The sequence below is a fragment of the Mobula birostris genome, chromosome 5 (genome assembly GCF_030028105.1).
Source record: "Mobula birostris isolate sMobBir1 chromosome 5, sMobBir1.hap1, whole genome shotgun sequence".
NCBI lineage: Eukaryota > Metazoa > Chordata > Chondrichthyes > Myliobatiformes > Myliobatidae > Mobula > Mobula birostris.
In genome coordinates this window covers 174,392,399-174,411,473 of record NC_092374.1, presented here as the reverse complement: position 1 = coordinate 174,411,473, position 19,075 = coordinate 174,392,399, and the positions used below count along the sequence as shown (strand labels likewise).

Sequence of the window (19,075 nt, the reverse complement as noted above, 5' to 3'; positions counted from 1 at the left end):
GGGAGGGATGGCACTGAGCCTGGGGCTTATCGCTCCACCCACCTCCCACCCCCAGACTATGCTGGGGCAGGGACTCGGTCAGCGGAGTAAGGGTGCTGGGGGGTTGGTGAATGGGACGTCAAATGATGGAGGGGCTGGGATAGGGATGTCAGAGCCTGAGGGAGAGAGAGTGCGGAGGAGTTGAGGAGATGACTGGTGGGGTTGATGGCAGAGCAGAGGTGGCTGAAGTTTCTGGGAATAGTTCACAAGGCGCAGGATAGATATGTCCCACAGAAGAAGGTTCTCAAATGGCAGTGGTCGGCAACTGTGGCTGACAAAGGAAGTTAAGGACTGCATAAAAGCCAAGGAAAGGGCATATAAGGTAGCAAGAGTGAGTGGGAAGTTGGATGATTGGGAAGCTTTTAAAATCCAATAGAAGGCAACTGAAAAATTGATAAAAAAGGGAAAAGATGCAATATCAGGGCAAACTAACCAATAATATAAAGCCTGATACTAAAAGTTTTTTCAGTTATATAAAGGGTAAAAAGGAGGTGAGACCACTGGAAAATTACGCTGCTGAGGGAGTAATGGGGACAAAGAAATGGCAGATGAATTTAATGGGTACTTTACATCAGTCTTCACTGCAGAAGACACCAGCAGTGTGCCAGACGTCTGTGAGTGTCAGGGAGCAGGAAGACATTGCTATTACAAAGGGAAAAGTGCTAGGCAAGTTCAAAGGTCTTAAGGTGGATAAATCACCTGGGCTAGATGGACTACATCCCAGAGTCCTGAGAGAGGTTGCTGAAGAGATAACAGATACATTGGTCATGATCTTCCAAGAATCACTTGATTCTGGCATGGTCCTGGAGGACTGGCAAATTGCAAATGTCACTTCACTCATTAAGAAGGGAGGAAGGCAAAAGAAAGGAAACTATAGGCCAGTTAGCCTAACCTCAGTGATAAGGAAAGTGTTGGAGTCTATTATTAAGGATGAGGAAACTAATGATAAAATAAGTCAAAGTCAGCATTATTTCTGTAAAGCGAAATCTTGCCTAAAAAGATCTGTTAGAATTCTTCGAGGAAGTAACAAGCAGGGTGGACAAAGGAGAGGCAGTGGATGTCATTTATTTGGATTTTCAGAAGGCGTTTGATAAGATGCCACACATGAGGCTGCTTAACAAGATAAAGCCCCATGGCATTACAGGAAAGATACTGGCATGGATAGAGGAATGGCTGAAGGCAGGAGACAGCAAGCAGGAGTAAAAGGGTCGTTCTCTGGTTGGCTGCCAGTGACCAGCGTTCCTCAGGGGTCGGTATTGGGTCCGCTAATTTTCACATTGTGTGTCAGTGATTTCGATAATGGAATTGATAGCCTTGCGGCGAAGTTTGCAGATGATAGGAAGAGAGGTGGAAGGATAGGTAGTGCTGAGGAAGCAAGGTGATTGCAGCAGGACTTAGACAAAGAATGGGCAAAAAAGTGGCAGATGGAATGCAGTGCTGGGAAATGTTTGACAATGCATTTTGGTAAAAGGAACACTAGTGCGGACTATTATCTAAATGGGGAGAAGGTTCAAACATCAGAGGTGCAGAGGGACTTAGGAGTCCTTGTGCAAGACTCCCAGAAGGTTAATTTACAGGTTGAGTCTGTGGTAAAGAAGGCAAATGCAATGTTGGCACTTATTGAACTATTTATGGTTCTATTACTATTTATTATTTATGGAGCAACTGTAATGAAAACCAATTTCCCCCGGGATCAATAAAGGATGACTATGACTATTTCAAGGGGAATAGAATATAAAAGCAAGGAGATAATGCTGAGGCTTTATAAGACACTAGTCAGGCCTCACGTAGAGTATTGTCAACAGTTTTGGGCCCAATATCTCAGAAAGGGTGTGTTGTCATTGGAGAGTCCAGAGGAGGTTCATGAGGATGGTTCCAGGAATGAAGGAGTTAACATATGAGGAGCGTTTGGCAGCTTTGAGCCTGTACTCATTGGAATTTGGAAGAATGCGTGGGGATCTCATTGAAACCTTCCGAATGTTGAAAGGACTAGACAGGGTGGATGTGGGGAGGATATTTCCGATGGTGGGGGTATCCAGAACTAGAGGGCACAGCCTCAAAATTAAGGGGCGGCCCTTTAGAATAGAGGTAAGCAAGAATTTTTTTAGCCAGAGAGTAGTAAATCTGTGGAATGCGCTGCCACGGACTGCAGTGGAGGCCATGTCTGTGCGTATATTGAAGGCGGAAGTTGATTGTTTTCTGATCGGTCAGGGCATCAAAGAATTTGGCGAGAAGGCAGGTGTATGGGGTTGAGTGGGATCCAGGATCAGCCATGATGAAATGGTGGAACAGACTCGATGGGCTGAATGGCCTAATTCTGCTCCTGTATCTTATGTTATTATGGACTGGGAGCCACTGAAATCAACACTGAGTAATGGAGCAGGGGGAGATAATGTGTGGATGATTGCGGGGGGTAGTGAGTTCAGAATGTGGGGGGGGGGATGTGGAGGGGGATAGGAAAGATTTCAACAAGCAAACCTTCCCACAGGAAGTGTGGGGCTGCCCCAGTGCAGGAGGGCAGGTGTGCCTGGACAGGTGTCCTCAGTGAGTGGGTGTCAGGGTAAAAAGGGCTTGGCACTGACTCAGGTGACCACCCAGAGATCCCCCACCTCCACTTTGTCCCTTCTCCCTACCTTAATAGGAAACTTACACTCTTGTCCTCGAGCTGTAATGTGTTCCTTGTACAAACTTGTTCTGCTCTGTAATATGGTCGGCACTTTAACAACCTGCATTGTGATAGAGTGCACTGTAAACAGGTATATGGACAAATTTAAGGTGGGGGGTTATATGGGAGGCAGGATTTAAGGGTCGGCACAACATTGTGGACCGAAGGGCCTGTACTGTGCTGCACTGTTCTATGTTCTATGTATATAGAGGGACCAACTAGAGGGGATGCAATATTGGATCTCCTGTTAGGAAACAAATTAGGGCAAGTGACAGAAGTCTGTGTAGGGGAGCACTTTAGTTCCAGTGACCATAACACCATTAGTTTCAATTTGATCATGGACAAGGATAGATCTGGTCCTAGGGTTGAGGTTCTGATCTGGAAGAAGGCCAAATTTGAAGAAATGAGAAAGGATCTAAAAAGCATGGATTGGGACAGGTTGTTCTCTGGCAAAGATGTGATTGGTAGGTGGGAAGCCTTCAAAGGGGAAATTTTGAGAGTGCAGAGTTTGTATGTTCCTGTCAGGATTAAAGGCAAATTGAATAGGAATAAGGAACCTTGGTTCTCAAGGGATATTGCAACTCTGATAAAGAAGAAGAGGGAGTTGTATGAAATGTATAGGAAACAGGGGGTAAATCAGGTGCTTGAGGAGTATAAGAAGTGCAAGAAAATACTTAAGAAAGAAATCAGGAGGGCTAAAAGAAGACATGAGGTTGCCTTGGCAGTCAAAGTGAAGGATAATCCAAAGAGCTTTTACAAGTATATTAAGAGCAAAAGGATTGTAAGGGATAAAATTGGTCCTCTTGAAGATCAGAGTGGTCGGCTTTGTGCGGAACCAAAGGAAATGGGGGAGATCTTAAATAGGTTTTTTGCGTCTGCATTTACTAAGGAAGCTGGCATGAAATCTATGGAATTGAGGGAATCAGGTAGTGAGACCATGGAAACTGTACAGATTGAAAAGGAGGAGGTGCTTGCTGTCTTGAGGAAAATTAAAGTGGATAAATCCCCGGGACCTGACAGAGTGTTCCCTCGGACCTTGAAGGAGACTAGCGTTGAAATTGCGGGGGCCCTGGCAGAAATATTTAAAATGTCGCTGTCTACGGGTAAAGTGCCGGAGGATTGGAGAGTGGCTCTTGTTGTTCCGTTGTTTAAAAAATGATCGAAAAGTAATCCAGGAAATTATAGGCCGGTGAGTTTAACGTCAGTAGTAGGTAAGTTATTGGAGGGAGTATTAAGAGACAGAATCTACAAGCATTTGGATAGACGGGCTTATTAGGGAGAGTCAACATGGCTTTGTGCGTGGTAGGTCATGTTTGACCAATCTGTTGGAGTTTTTCGAGGAGATTACCAGGAAAGTGGATGAAGGGAAGGCAGTGGATATTGTCTACATGGACTTCAGTAAGGCCTTTGACAAGGTCCCGCATGGGAGGTTAGTTAGGAAAATTCAGTCGCTAGGTATACATGGAGAGGTGGCAAATTGGATTAGACATTGGCTCGATGGAAGAAGCCAGAGAGTGGTGGTAGAGAATTGCTTCTCTGAGTGGAGGCCTGTGACTAGTGGTGTGCCACAGGGATCAGTGCTGGGTCCATTGTTATTTGTCATCTATATCAATGATCTGGATGATAATGTGGTAAATTGGATCAGCAAGTTTGCTGATGGTACAAAGATTGGAGGTGTAGGAGACAGTGAGGAAGGTTTTCAGAGCCTGCAGAGGGACTTGGACCAGCTGGAAAAATGGGCTGAAAAATGGCAGATGGAGTTTAATACAGACAAGTGTGAGGTATTGCACGTTGGAAGGACAAACCAACGTAGAACATACAGGGTTAATGGTAAGGCACTGAGGAGTGCAGTGGAACAGAGGGATCTGGGAATACAGATACAAAATTCCCTAAAAGTGTCGTCACAGGTAGATAGGGTCGTAAAGAGAGCTTTTGGTACATTGGCCTTTATTAATCAAAGTATTGAGTATAAGAGCTGGAATGTTATGATGAGGTTGTATAAGGCATTGGTGAGGCCGAATCTGGAGTATTGTGTTCAGTTTTGGTCACCAATTTACAGGAAGGATATAAATAAGGTTGAAAGAGCGCAGAGAAAGTTTACAAGGATGTTGCCAGGATTTGAGAAACTCAGTTACAGAGAAAGGTTGAATAGGTTAGGACTTTATTCCCTGGAGCATAGAAGGATGAGGGGAGATTTGATAGAGGTATATAAAATTATGATGGGTATAGATAGAGTGAATGCAAGCAGGCTTTTTCCACTGAGGCAAGGGGAGAAAAAAACCAGAGGACACGGTTAAGGGTGGGGGGGGAAAAGTTTAAAGGGAACATTAGGGAGGGCTTCTTCACACAGAGAGTGGTGGGAGTATAGATTGAGCTGCCCGACGAGGTGGTAAATGCAGGTTCTTTTTTAACATTTAAGAATAAATTGGACAGATACATGGATGGGAGGTGTATGGAGGGATATGGTCCATGTGCAGGTCGGTGGGACTGGGCAGAGAGTGGTTCGGCACAGCCAGGAGGGGCCGGGGGGCCTGTTTCTGTGCTATAGTTTCTATGGTTCTATGGTTCTATGGTAACATGGCATACACTGTAGTGGATTGCCCTGTAATGGATTTCAGACTTATAAATCTCACTGTAGTGGTGTGCACGGTAATGGACTGTACTATAATGGGCTGCATTGTAACAGACTGCATTGTAACCGACTGCACTATAATGTACTGTATTGTAACAGACTGCACTGTAATGGACTGCACTATAATGGGCTGCATTGTAACAGACTGCACTGTAATAGACTGCACTATAATGGGCTACATTGTAACAGACTGTACTGTAATGTACTACATTGTAACAGACTGTACTGTAATAGACTGCACTATATTGGGCTACATTGTAACAGACTGTACTGTAATGTACTGCATTGTAACAGACTGCACTGTAATGGACTGCACTATAATGGGCTACATCGTAACAGACTATACTGTAATGTACTACATTGTAACAGACTACTGTAATCGACTGCATTGTAACAGACTGCACTGTATTGTGGTCAGCCATGTAACGGTGATAAGTTTTGTACTCTCCCATACACAGCGGGCGAAAGTGACGATCGTCGATCATCACACCATCACCGAGTCCTTCATGAAGCACCTGGAGAGCGAGCAGCGGCTGCGTGGGGGGTGTCCCACTGACTGGGTCTGGGTTGTCCCGCCCATATCTGGCAGCCTGACCCCCGTATTTCACCAGGAATTCCTCAATTATAACCTGTCACCTTCCTTCTCCTACCAGGTAACCCTTCTCCATTCATCCAAACCTTCCCCCCCCCCGCCCGCTGTTCCCTCCCTCCACCTTTCCCAGAACTCCCTCACCCCAGAAAACCTTCTCCCCATACCTCTCCCAAAACCACCCCGACCCTTCCCTGACCTCCATTGTGCCCCCCCCCACCCCGAACTCCCATACCCTTCTGACCCCTGATCCAGTGCAGTTCAGTGAGCACAGGTTGCAGTCATGTGTCAGAGGTATGCTGGGGATGGGTCTGGGTGCCAGGTGAGTGCAGGACTGGCTGAGAGGACTGTGCGAGTCAGGGACAGAGATGGTCTCTCTTGCCTGGTCACTCTGCTCTGTCAGCCAGAACACCCACCCACCAGTCTGTGAGCACCTCCCCACTGGTCTGTATCCAGTCCACCCACTCCCACCCCCACCCACTCTGTCTTGGACCTGGAGACAACACTGGCAGGTGCCCCGGACACTGGTGACTACTAGTTGCACCTTGGACAATGGTGACCATTGGTGCACACCCTGGACACTGGCAACCACTGGCAGTTGCCCCAGACCCTGGTGACCATCGGCACATGCCCTAAGTCTAGACCCTTGTGGACACAGACACGTCCTCTGGACACCGGTGGCCACTGGCATGCATCCTGGGGTACTGGCTGCCACTGAAACACTGACAACCACTGGCACACACTCTGGACATTGGCAAACACGGGTGCACACTCCGGGCATTGGCCACCACTGGCACGTTCTCCCCGAGCACTGGGTGATGGGCTGGTGTTTCTCTGGTGTTGCAGACGGATGCCTGGCGGACACACAAGTGGAGCAACGGGATTTCTGTCAAACGCAAGACCATCGGATTCAAGGAGCTGGCAAAGTAAGTACATTGGTGAGTGGGGAGGAAGGCGTGGGGTACCTGGGCAGGGGTAGTGAGCAGGTGTTCTGGGGCACTGTAGAGGTCGGCACAAACAGGGTCCGGGACAAACCACCTTGATGCTGGGGACCAACCATCTCCCACTGATGTTGGGAGAATTACCCTACCTCCCAGTGGACCGGAACCCCACTGACCACCATCACACGAGGACGGCAGGGGCTGGAGATCCTGTGGAGAGCGTCTCCACTCCCCACGTTCCAGGGCAGTGCCCGTGTCTGCACCGGTCCAAAGTGTAGTGGGTCGGGGAAGGTGCCTCCAACATCTCTTCAGTAGCTTCCACACCATTTGGAGCAAATCGGCTCCCTGACCACCCGCACCCCCTAAACGCTCCCTCCCTCCACCACTAGCATACATTGAGTACAGTGGGCATTGTCCCCAGACTGCACTGCAGTTACCTGCCCAAGAGACAACGCCAGAACCTCCCAACCCTTCCTGCTGTCCCACCAAGAAGGATGAGAGCAGCAGGGGAACCCAACCTTTGGATTCCCCTCTGCTTCACTCACCACCCTGACTTGGATATGCTTCACTGCCCAACATACTGTGGAATCATTGTATCTGTTCGGTGAGACATCTCGGCCAGGTTATAAGGGAGAAGATGCTGGGAAAGCTGAAAGATCTGAAGATGGATAAGCCACCTGGACCGGGGTTCAAAAGAGGTAGATGAAGAGATCGTTGAGGCATTAGTATTGATCTTCCATGAGTCACTAGATTCTGGAATGGTTCCTGAAAATCACAAATGTAACAGCACTCTTTACGAAGGAAGAGAGTCAAAAGAAAGAAAATTATAGGCCAGTTTGCCTGACTTCAGTGGTGGGCAAGATGTTAGAGTCCCTTATTAAGGATGAAGTTTTAGATACTTGGAGGCACATGGCAATGTAGGTCGAATGGTTTCTTAGGCAGAGATCTTGCCTGAGCAAATGTGTTGGAAGTCTTTGAGGAAATCACTGGCAGGATAGACAAAGGAGAGTCAGTGGCTTTTCAGAAGACCTTTCACAAAACGTTGCAGATGAGACTCTTAAGCAAGATAGGAGCCAATAATATTAGAGGAAATATACCAGAGTGGACAGAAGGTTGGCTGACTGGCAGGAGGCAAGCAGTGGGAATAAAAAGGGCCTTTTCTGAATGGTTGCCGGTGACTAGTGGTGTTCCGCAGGGGTCATGTTTGAGTTGCTACTTTTCACTTTAGATATCAGCAGTCTGGATGATGGAATTGATGGCTTTGCAGATGATAGATTGAGAGGCAGGTAATGTTGTGGAAGCAGAAGGACTTGGTCTGGATTAGGAGAATGATCAAAGTGACAGTTTAAGTTTATTGTGTAAACACACCTATGCTTACGTATACAGATAAACGGAGCACTGGTCCTCTGGAGCGAAGGTGCAGAACGCAGCAGATATAGTCACCCAGCAGATATAGACACACACAGCAGATATAGTCACCCAGCAGATATAGTCACCCAGCAGAGATAGACACACACAGCAGATATAGTCACACACAGCAGACATAGTCAAGATGCAGTATATACAGTCACGATAAAGCAGAGAACAGTCACAACATACCATTAACACCCTCTGAGTGGCATGCTCTGCGGACTGACGGTGTATGGAAGGTTATCCTGGAGCCATGTTTCTGTAAGAATAACCACATAACAGTTCCTCATCTTGCGCTGGGTCACTTGCAGCTGATGGTAATCCAGTTAGTTCTCCAGAGATGTAGCAGAGTGGTGTTGGGAACTGTGTGGTTGTGCACTTTTGGTAGAGGTTATAAAGGTGTAGGTTATTTTCTAAATAGGGAGTTAATTCCAAAATTGGAGGTGCAAATGGACTTGGGAGTCCGAGTGTAGGATACCCTAAATTTTAAATTATTGGTTGAGTCGATAGTGAGGAAGGCAAATGCAATGTTAACATTCCTTTCAAGAGAACTAGAATATAAAAGCAAGGATGCAATGCTGAGGCTCTGGTCAGACCACATTTGGAGTATTGTGAACAGTCCCGAGCTGCATGTATAATCTAGGATGTGTTGGCATCGGACAGTCTGGAGGTTGTTGAGGAGAATGATCCCGGAAATGACAGGGTTAATGTGTGAAGAGCATTTGATGGCTCTGGGACTGTACTCACTGGAGTTCAGAAGAGTGAGTGTGGGGAAGGGTGATCTTATTGAAACCTATTGGATATTGAAAGGCCTAAATAGAGTGGATGTGGAGAGGATGCTTCCAATAGTGGGGAAGGCTAGGACCAGGGGGCAGAGCCTCAGAATTGAAGGACATCTATTTAGAACAGAGATGGGGAGGAATTTATTAAGCCAGAGGCCGGTGAATCTTGGAATTCATTGCCACAGATGGCTCTGGTGGCCAAGTCATTGGATATATTTAAAGCGGAGGTTGATAGTTTCTTGATCAGTAAGGACGTCACAGGTTATGGTGTGAAGGCAGGAGAGTGGTTGAGAGGGAGAATAAATCATCCATGGTCGAATGGCGGAGCAGACGTGATGGCTGAATAGCCTAATGGCTTATGGTCATGGTGGTTCCAGACTGCTGATGGATGGTGGCCCTGGTGCTGCTGGTCCTTCTGGGTCCTGCTGGTGTTGAACACTCCCTGCTGGTGTTGAACGCTCCCTGCTGGTGTTGAACGCTCCCTGCTGGTGTTGAACGCTCTCTGCTCTCTGCTCCTTTCTCCACCTTCAGAGCGGTGGAGTTCTCTACCAAGCTGATGGCCCAGGCCCTAGCTCGGCGAGTGAAGGTGACCATTCTGTACGCCACCGAGACCGGGAAATCTGAGACCCTGGCCAGGAAACTCTGTGACATCTTTTGCAAGGTCTTCAATCCAAAGGTGAGGGTCAGTGGGCAGGGAACAGCCCTGTGTAGGTACAGGTTGGGACCCAGTGCATGTTGCGTGTGAGTACAGGGCAGGACTGTGGATGGGATGTGAGTGGGTATAAAGTGGGACTGTGTACAGGTTGTGTGTTGGTACAGGGTGGGACTGTGTACGGGTTGTGTGTTGGTACAGGGTGGGACTTTGTTCGGGTTCTGTGTGGGTACAGGGTGGGACTGTGTACGTGTTGTGTGTGGGTACAGGGAAATACTGTGTACGGATTGTGCATTGGTATAGGGTGGGATTGTGCACAGGTTGTGTGTGGGTACAGAGTCAGACTGTACGGGTTGTGCATGGGTACAGGATGGGACTGTGTACGGGTTGTGCATGGGTACAGGATGGGACTGTGTACAGGTTGTGCATGGGTACGGGATGGGACTGTGTACGGGTTGTGCATGGGTACGGGATGGGACTGGGTACGGGATGGGACTGTGTACGGGTTGTGCATGGGTACAGGATGGGACTGTGTACGGGTTGTGCATGGGTACGGGATGGGACTGTGTACGGGTTGTGCATGAGTACGGGATGGGACTGTGTACGGGTTGTGCGTGGGTACGGGATGGGACTGTGTACGGGTTGTGCGTGGGTACGGGATGGGACTGTGTACGGGTTGTGTGTTGGTACAGGGTGGGACTTTGTTCGGGTTATGTGTGGGTACAGGGTGGGACTGCGTACGTGTTGTGTGTGGGTACAGGGAAATACTGTGTACGGGTTGTGCATTGGTATAGGGTGGGATTGTGCACAGGTTGTGTGTGGGTACAGAGTCAGACTGTACAGGTTGTGCATGGGTACAGGATGGGACTGTGTACGGGTTGTGTGTGGGTACGGGATGGGACTGTGTACGGGTTGTGCGTGGGTGCAGGATGGGACTGTGTACGGGTTGTGCGTGGGTACGGGATGGGACTGTGTACGGGTTGTGCGTGGGTACGGGATGGGACTGTGTACGGGTTGTGCGTGGGTACGGGATGGGACTGCGTATGGGTTGTGCGTGGGTACGGGATGGGACTGCGTATGGGTTGTGCGTGAGTACAGGATGGGACTGTGTACGCAATGTGTATAAGTGCAGGATTTTGGGCCAAGGGTTATGGTGAGGGCTTCACTTGTTACTCAGGGGTGTGAAGGTGCTGGGATGTCAGGATTGCAACCAGACATCCTTTATATGGCTTCTACTGACTTTGGGGCTAGAGGGATAATTTTTCAGAGGGAGAGGGAAGAGGATGGTGTGATGGAGAGAGACTGATGGAGGTGTGAGAGACAAGGAAGAGGTGTATATTGGGTTGTAAGCTGGTATTTAACTCTCTACCCCTCTCCCCATTCCTCCCTGCCTGTCTCACCCACGTCTGTCTCAACGCCCCCCCCCCGCCTGTCCCAAACTCCCCACCTCTCACACTGTGCCCTGCCTGTCTCACCCCTCACAGTTACTGCGGATGGACGAGTACGATATTGTCAACCTGGAACACGAATCCTTGGTGCTGGTGGTGGCGAGCACATTTGGGAATGGAGACCCACCAGAGAATGGAGAGGTACAGAGAACATCCGAACCCCATAACGGGGTGGGGAATCGATCCCATAACAGATAATCAGCCGTACACACGATCCCTGTACACCAATCCATTGGCTGGGTGGATGGTCACACACTGGGAACGAGGTGATCACACCTCTGCTTAAACTGCCTCATGTAGTGGGACAAACTGAACTGGGAATGGAGAGGCTAACACCCCCAATCCATGGGTGGGACATCAGACTGTTGCATCAGATGGGTACAGACACACACCCTCTGCCTCCCCAATCCATCCGTCTGTGATAAGGTCACCCTCTGCCTCCCTGGTCCACCGGGCTGTGATAGGGTCACCCTCTGCCTCCCTGGTACATCGGGTTGTGATAAGGTCACCCTCTGCCTCCCTGGTACATCGGGCTGTGGTAGGGTCACCCTCTGCCTCCCTGGTCCACCGGGCTGTGGTAGGGTCACCCTCTGCCTCCCTGGTACATCGGGCTGTGATAAGGTCACCCTCTGCCTCCCTGGTACATCGGGCTGTGGTAGGGTCACCCTCTGCCTCCCTGGTACATCGGGCTGTGGTAGGGTCACCCTCTGCCTCCCTGGTACACCGGGCTGTGATAGGGTCACCCTCTGCCTCCCTGGTACATCGGGCTGTGATAGGGTCACCCTCTGCCTCCCTGGTCCACCGGGCTGTGATAGGGTCACCCTCTGCCTCCCTGGTACATCGGGCTGTGGTAGGGTCACCCTCTGCCTCCCTGGTACATCGGGCTGTGGTAGGGTCACCCTCTGCCTCCCTGGTCCACCGGGCTGTGGTAGGGTCACCCTCTGCCTCCCTGGTCCACCGGGCTGTGGTAGGGTCACCCTCTGCCTCCCTGGTACATCGGGCTGTGATAGGGTCACCCTCTGCCTCCCTGGTCCACCGGGCTGTGGTAGGGTCACCCTCTGCCTCCCTGGTCCACCGGGCTGTGGTAGGGTCACCCTCTGCCTCCCTGGTACATCGGGCTGTGATAGGGTCACCCTCTGCCTCCCTGGTCCACCGGGCTGTGGTAGGGTCACACACTGGCCTTACGTGTCCACAGCAGGAGTGTGGTGGGTCTTGCCGTGGGACGGCTGCTGGAGCTGCCCATGAACTAACCCGCTGTTGGTTTTCCAGGCCTTTGCTGACCTTTTGATGAAAATGACTCACCCTGACTCCAGCCCGACAGAGTACAGGTCAGTTACCCCGGTGGTGTGTCTTGCCGACCACATCTTACTTCTTCAATCCAAAAGTCGAGAGGGCAGAGCTTTGGAACGGGTACATGGTTAATGGGGATTGGGTACACAGGGAGTGGGAAACGGGTACATGGTTAATGGGGATTGGGTACACGGGGAGTGGGAAACGGGTACACGGGGAGTGGGGAACGGGTACACGGGGGCTAGGGAATGGGTACACAGGGAGTGGGGAAACGGGTACACGGGGAGTAGGGAATGGGTACACGGGGGGTAGGGAATGGGTACACGGGGAGTGGGGAACGGGTACAGGGGAGTGGGGAAATGGGTACACGGGGGGTAGGGAATGGGTACACAGGGAGTGGGGAAACGGGTACACGGGGGGTAGGGAATGGGTACAGGGGAGTGGGGAAATGGGTACACGGGGAGTGGGGAACGGGTACAGGGGAGTGGGGAAATGGGTACACGGGGAGTGGGGTAACGGGTACACGGGTGATGGGAAATGGGTATATGGTGAATGGGAAATGGGTACACAGGGAATGGGGAACATGGGAGTGTGCTCTGACAGGATTGGGGATCAGAGGAGGTTTGGGTCCTGTACCTGGTGTCTGTGGTCTGACAGGATTGGGGATCAGAGGTGGTTTGGGTCCTGACCCTGGTGTCTGTGGTCTGACAGTGAAGGGGATCGGAGGAGGTTTGGGTCCTGTACCTGGTGTCTGTGGTCTGACAGTGAAGGGGATCAGAGCAGGGTTGGGTCCTGTACCTGGTGTCTGTGGTCTGACAATGATGGGGATCAGAGCAGGGTTGGGTCCTGTACCTGGTGTCTGTGGTCTGACAGTGGTGGGGATCGGAGGAGGTTTGGGTCCTGTACCTGGTGTCTGTGGTCTGACAGTGAAGGGGATCGGAGCAGGGTTGGGTGCTGTACCTGGTGTCTGTGGTCTGACAGTGATGGGGATCAGAGCAGGGTTGGGTCCTGTACCTGGTGTCTGTGGTCTGACAGTGGTGGGGATCGGAGCAGGGATGGGTCCTGTACCTGGTGTCTGTGGTCTGACAGTGGTGGGGATTGGAGGAGGTTTGGGTGCTGTACCTGGTGTCTGTGGTCTGACAGTGAAGGGGATCAGAGCAGGGATGGGTCCTGTACCTGGTGTCTGTGGTCTGACAGTGATGGGGATCAGAGCAGGGTTGGGTCCTGTACCTGGTGTCTGTGGTCTGACAGTGAAGGGGATCGGAGCAGGGTTGGGTCCTGTACCTGGTGTCTGTGGTCTGACAGTGGTGGGGATTGGAGCAGGGATGGGTCCTGTACCTGGTGTCTGTGGTCTGACAGTGGTGGGGATTGGAGGAGGTTTGGGTGCTGTACCTGGTGTCTGTGTTCTGACAGTGATGGGGATCGGAGCAGGGATGGGTCCTGTACCTGGTGTCTGTGGTCTGACAGTGGTGGGGATCGGAGGAGGTTTGGGTGCTGTACCTGGTGTCTGTGGTCTGACAGTGATGGGGATCGGAGCAGGGATGGGTCCTGTACCTGGTGTCTGTGGTCTGACAGTGATGGGGATCGGAGCAGGGATGGGTCCTGTACCTGGTGTCTGTGGTCTGACAGTGATGGGGATCAGAGCAGGGTTGGGTCCTGTACCTGGTGTCTGTGGTCTGACAGTGAAGGGGATCGGAGCAGGGTTGGGTCCTGTACCTGGTGTCTGTGGTCTGACAGTGGTGGGGATTGGAGCAGGGATGGGTCCTGTACCTGGTGTCTGTGGTCTGACAGTGGTGGGGATTGGAGGAGGTTTGGGTGCTGTACCTGGTGTCTGTGGTCTGACAGTGATGGGGATCGGAGCAGGGATGGGTCCTGTACCTGGTGTCTGTGGTCTGACAGTGAAGGGGATCGGAGGAGGTTTGGGTCCTGTACCTGGTGTCTGTGGTCTGACAGTGGTGGGGATCAGAGGAGGTTTGGGTGCTGTACCTGGTGTCTGTGGTCTGACAGTGAAGGGGATCGGAGGAGGTTTGGGTCCTGTACCTGGTGTCTGTGGTCTGACAGTGATGGGGATCGGAGGAGGTTTGGGTCCTGTACCTGGTGTCTGTGGTCTGACAGTGGTGGGGATCGGAGGAGGTTTGGGTGCTGTACCTGGTGTCTGTGGTCTGACAGTGATGGGGATCAGAGCAGGGTTGGGTCCTGTACCTGGTGTCTGTGGTCTGACAGTGAAGGGGATCGGAGCAGGGTTGGGTCCTGTACCTGGTGTCTGTGGTCTGACAGTGGTGGGGATTGGAGCAGGGATGGGTCCTGTACCTGGTGTCTGTGGTCTGACAGTGGTGGGGATCGGAGCAGGGATGGGTCCTGTACCTGGTGTCTGTGGTCTGACAGTGGTGGGGATCGGAGCAGGGATGGGTCCTGTACCTGGTGTCTGTGGTCTGACAGTGATGGGGATCGGAGCAGGGATGGGTCCTGACCCTGGTGTCTGTGGTCTGACAGTGATGGGGATCGGAGCAGGGATGGGTCCTGTACCTGGTGTCTGTGGTCTGACAGTGGTGGGGATCGGAGCAGGGATGGGTCCTGTACCTGGTGTCTGTGGTCTGACAGTGGTGGGGATCGGAGCAGGGATGGGTCCTGTACCTGGTGTCTGTGGTCTGACAGTGGTGGGGATTGGAGGAGGTTTGGGTGCTGTACCTGGTGTCTGTGGTCTGACAGTGAAGGGGATCGGAGCAGGTTTGGGTGCTGTACCTGGTGTCTGTGGTCTGACAGTGATGGGGATCGGAGCAGGGATGGGTCCTGTACCTGGTGTCTGTGGTCTGACAGTGGTGGGGATCGGAGCAGGGATGGGTCCTGTACCTGGTGTCTGTGGTCTGACAGTGATGGGGATCGGAGGAGGGATGGGTGCTGTACCTGGTGTCTGTGGTCTGACAGTGGTGGGGATCGGAGCAGGGTTGGGTCCTGTACCTGGTGTCTGTGGTCTGACAGTGGTGGGGATCGGAGCAGGGATGGGTGCTGTACCTGGTGTCTGTGGTCTGACAGTGGTGGGGATCGGAGCAGGGATGGGTGCTGTACCTGGTGTCTGTGGTCTGACAGTGGTGGGGATCGGAGCAGGGATGGGTGCTGTACCTGGTGTCTGTGGTCTGACAGTGGTGGGGATCGGAGGAGGTTTGGGTCCTGTACCTGGTGTCTGTGGTCTGACAGTGGTGGGGATCGGAGCAGGGATGGGTCCTGTACCTGGTGTCTGTGGTCTGACAGTGGTGGGGATCGGAGCAGGGATGGGTCCTGTACCTGGTGTCTGTGGTCTGACAGTGGTGGGGATCGGAGGAGGTTTGGGTCCTGTACCTGGTGTCTGTGGTCTGACAGTGGTGGGGATCGGAGCAGGGATGGGTGCTGTACCTGGTGTCTGTGGTCTGACAGTGATGGGGATCGGAGCAGGGATGGGTGCTGTACCTGGTGTCTGTGGTCTGACAGTGGTGGGGATCGGAGCAAGGATGGGTCTTGTACCTGGTGTCTGTGGTCTGACAGTGGTGGGGATCGGAGCAGGGATGGGTCCTGTACCTGGTGTCTGCTCTGACTGTGACGGATCTCTGTTTTAGGAGCTACAAAGCCCGGTTCAACAGTCTGTCCGACGATGAGTTTGAAGCGTTCAGTGAGATGAAGTTGGAGGAGACGAGTTTTAGGAGGTTGGGGCCGTTGGCGAGTGTGAGGTAGGTGGGGGAATACGTAGGTCACCATGGTAACACAAGCCAAAGGAGGAAATGTTCCTGGGGTATGGCACCCAGTCACTCACACCATTATTCCTGCCTCCCTCCCCCTCGGACCCTGACCATCTGCCTTTGCCCATCCCCTCTTCCCCTCACTCTGTTATCTGTCAGGCCCGTACCCTGACCCTCCTCCTCAACACACCGACCCCATCCCTGCGCTCTGAGCCCCTTCCATGAACTCCCCCATTCAGTGCACGGTCCCACCAACACCGCAAACCCCGTCTCTTCAAAGTGACCCTCTCTCCCCTCTCCATGACCCCTGCCCTCACTCTGTAACCCCCCCCCCCACCTTGACCTGTGATGTGACCCCTCCAGGACCACAGACCTCACTTCATGATTCCATTTCCGTGACAGCCAACCTGCCACTGTGACCCAAACTCACCCCCTCCTCCTTGACCCTCATCCGCTCTCCATGGTCCGCGGTCACTTTGTGAACCCCTCCTCTGTGACCTCTGCCCTCTGTCCTCACTCTGTGACCCCTCTCTGCCTGCAGATTCGCCGTGTTTGGCCTGGGCTCCCGGGCCTATCCTCACTTCTGTGCCTTTGCCCGTGCGGTGGACACGAGACTGGAGGAGCTGGGAGCAGAGAGGTTGCTGACCCTGGGCGAAGGTGACGAGCTGTGTGGACAGGAGGACCAGTTCCGAGCCTGGTCTCGCAACACCTTCAAGGTGGGACGCTGTCCACGTTCTCACACTCTCACCCGCCGCCCGTACGACCTCCTCACAACTCACCCCCATCCCTTCTCTGCCCACCCCTCTGATCAATCTCCTGTCTCCACCCCTCTTCCCTGTTCCTCCCTCCCTCTGGTTTCTGTCTCACCTTGCCCTCTTCTCTCTGCTTTTCTCCCTCTTTACTCTCTCCCTCCATCTCTCCCTCCGTCTCTCCCTTCTCAGTCTGCTTTCTCCCTCTCCTTACTCTTCCTGCCTCCCTTACTGCTCCTTGTGACAGTGAACCTGTGTGCCGTGCCCTTCCCAGGCTGCCTGCGAGGTGTTCTGTATCGAGGACTCAGCTGAGACAGAGGAGGACGGAGACTCCTCCTTTGAGAGTTCTGCCGTCTGGAGACCAGACCACTGCCGACTCTCGATGGTAGCACAGGGGCCGGACCTGGTGACAGGTGATGTGTCTGCAGCAGAGGGGTTGTGCTCAGCAGTATGTGCATGTGAGAGAGAAAGAGAGAAAGCTTGAGTGCTGTGTGTGTGTGTGTGTGTGTGTGTGTGTGTGTGTGTGTGTGCGTGTGCGCGTGTGTGTGTGTGCGCGCGCGTGTGTACAGTTGTGAGATTTTCAGCGATGTCTGAGAGATTGTATATGATACTGTGTGTGTGTGTGTGTGTGCATGTGTACAGTTGTGAGATTTTGAGCAACGTGTGAGAGATTGTGATACAGTGTGTACGTGTGTGTGTGTGTGTGTGTGTGTGTGTGTATGCACTGTATGTGTGATACAGCAAGTCAGTACCTCAGTCCCCCTCCCCACACCTCCCCGTCAGCCCCCTGACCCTCTCCATGTTTCACCCCCTCCCCACCTTCTCACCCCTGCTTTCGTCACTCCCTTCCTCACTTACCCTTCACTTGCCCCCCCCCACCCCCACCCCCGCTGACCTGTGCTCTGTGTTGTCCAGCCCTCAGTCAGCTGCACAGGAGGAGCACCTTCCAGATGAGCCTGTTGTCACGGCAGAACCTACAGCACGAGAGCTCGGGGTAGGTGGGCCCACAGTCCACAGGGTAGGGCTGGGAGGGACTGAGGGAGGAAGGGAGGGGCTGAGCTGTACTGGGAGGGACTGAGGGAGAAAGGGAGGGGCTGAGCTGGTACTGGGATGGGCATGACAGAGGGGCTGAGTGCTAGTGAATGGGTAACAGGCCAGGGTCCTGACGTCTGACTACAGAAATTCTCCACCCCCTCTCCCTGCCAGTCCTGACCAGATTGCTGGTAAAGTGACCACACAAGTAAATGGGGGGGGGGAGGGATTTGGGGGTCAATGTGCCTGATCTACTTTTGTTTGTTTTTGTGGGGAGGTGGGATTTAGGGGTAGATGATCGTGCTGCTTTTCTCTTCGCTCTTGGTTTCGTTGCTACCTGGAGAAGAATAATTCCGGAGTTGTATACTCTGACAATAAATGAACCTTCGAACCGTGAGAATGATAAGGAAAGATGCATGCTTGATCGGTCGGGGCAGTGGATGTCAGAGTAACAAAGTTGCATGGCGGCCACGTCAGACCACATTTGGAGTATTGTGTGCACCACTGTAGGAGGTTTCGGAGAGGGCGCAGAAGAGGTTTACCAGTATGCTGCCTGGATTAGAAAGTGTGTGCTGTAAGGAGTGGTGGGACAAATTTGGGTGTTCTCTCTGCAGAGACGGATGCTGAGGGGAGACCTGATGGAGATTTGCAACATTATGAGAGGCATAGACAGGGTAAATAGTAAGCCTTTTTTTCCCCAGAGGTGGGAGGGACTCGGTTCAAAGGAGATGTGTGGGGCAAGTGTTTCATACAAGTTCCTGGAATCTGGTGAAGACAAATTGCTGGAGGAGTTTAACGACTTTGAGAGACCGATGGATGTGCAGGGAATGAAGGGATATGGATCATGAACCAGCCAAAAGGGTGTAGTTTAATTTGGCATCATGTTCAATGCAGACAGGAGGAGCTGAAGGACCGTTCTGTGTCCTGTGTTCCTGAGGAGTCTCCAGTTCCAACTGTTCCCCTTTCCCTGGGTTTATCGGCAACACGGTAGCATGGTCACCCCGGCGCCTACCCCCCCCCCCCCCCCATGGACAGAAGCTCCCCTTGCCCAGTCCTCGGGGTCTGCAGACCTCTCCAGCTTGCTGCCGGATCCTGTCTCAGCATGGCCCTGCACCAGGCCCCTCACTCAGGTCTGG

General features: G+C 52.3%; 1 protein-coding gene across 1 annotated transcript in view; it reads left to right on the top strand.

Moving 5' to 3' along the window:
• LOC140198057 (nitric oxide synthase 1-like) overlaps window positions 1-19,075 on the top strand; it is a 79,188-nt gene that overhangs the window by 25,963 nt on the left and 34,150 nt on the right. Inside the window, exons 10-18 of the mRNA XM_072258917.1 lie at window positions 5,795-5,989; window positions 6,772-6,851; window positions 9,590-9,734; window positions 11,195-11,299; window positions 12,428-12,486; window positions 16,039-16,149; window positions 16,700-16,874; window positions 17,182-17,320; window positions 17,823-17,901. Of these exons, the coding sequence (XP_072115018.1) occupies window positions 5,795-5,989; window positions 6,772-6,851; window positions 9,590-9,734; window positions 11,195-11,299; window positions 12,428-12,486; window positions 16,039-16,149; window positions 16,700-16,874; window positions 17,182-17,320; window positions 17,823-17,901 (1,088 nt within the window). The remainder of the gene's footprint in view (window positions 1-5,794; window positions 5,990-6,771; window positions 6,852-9,589; window positions 9,735-11,194; window positions 11,300-12,427; window positions 12,487-16,038; window positions 16,150-16,699; window positions 16,875-17,181; window positions 17,321-17,822; window positions 17,902-19,075) is intronic.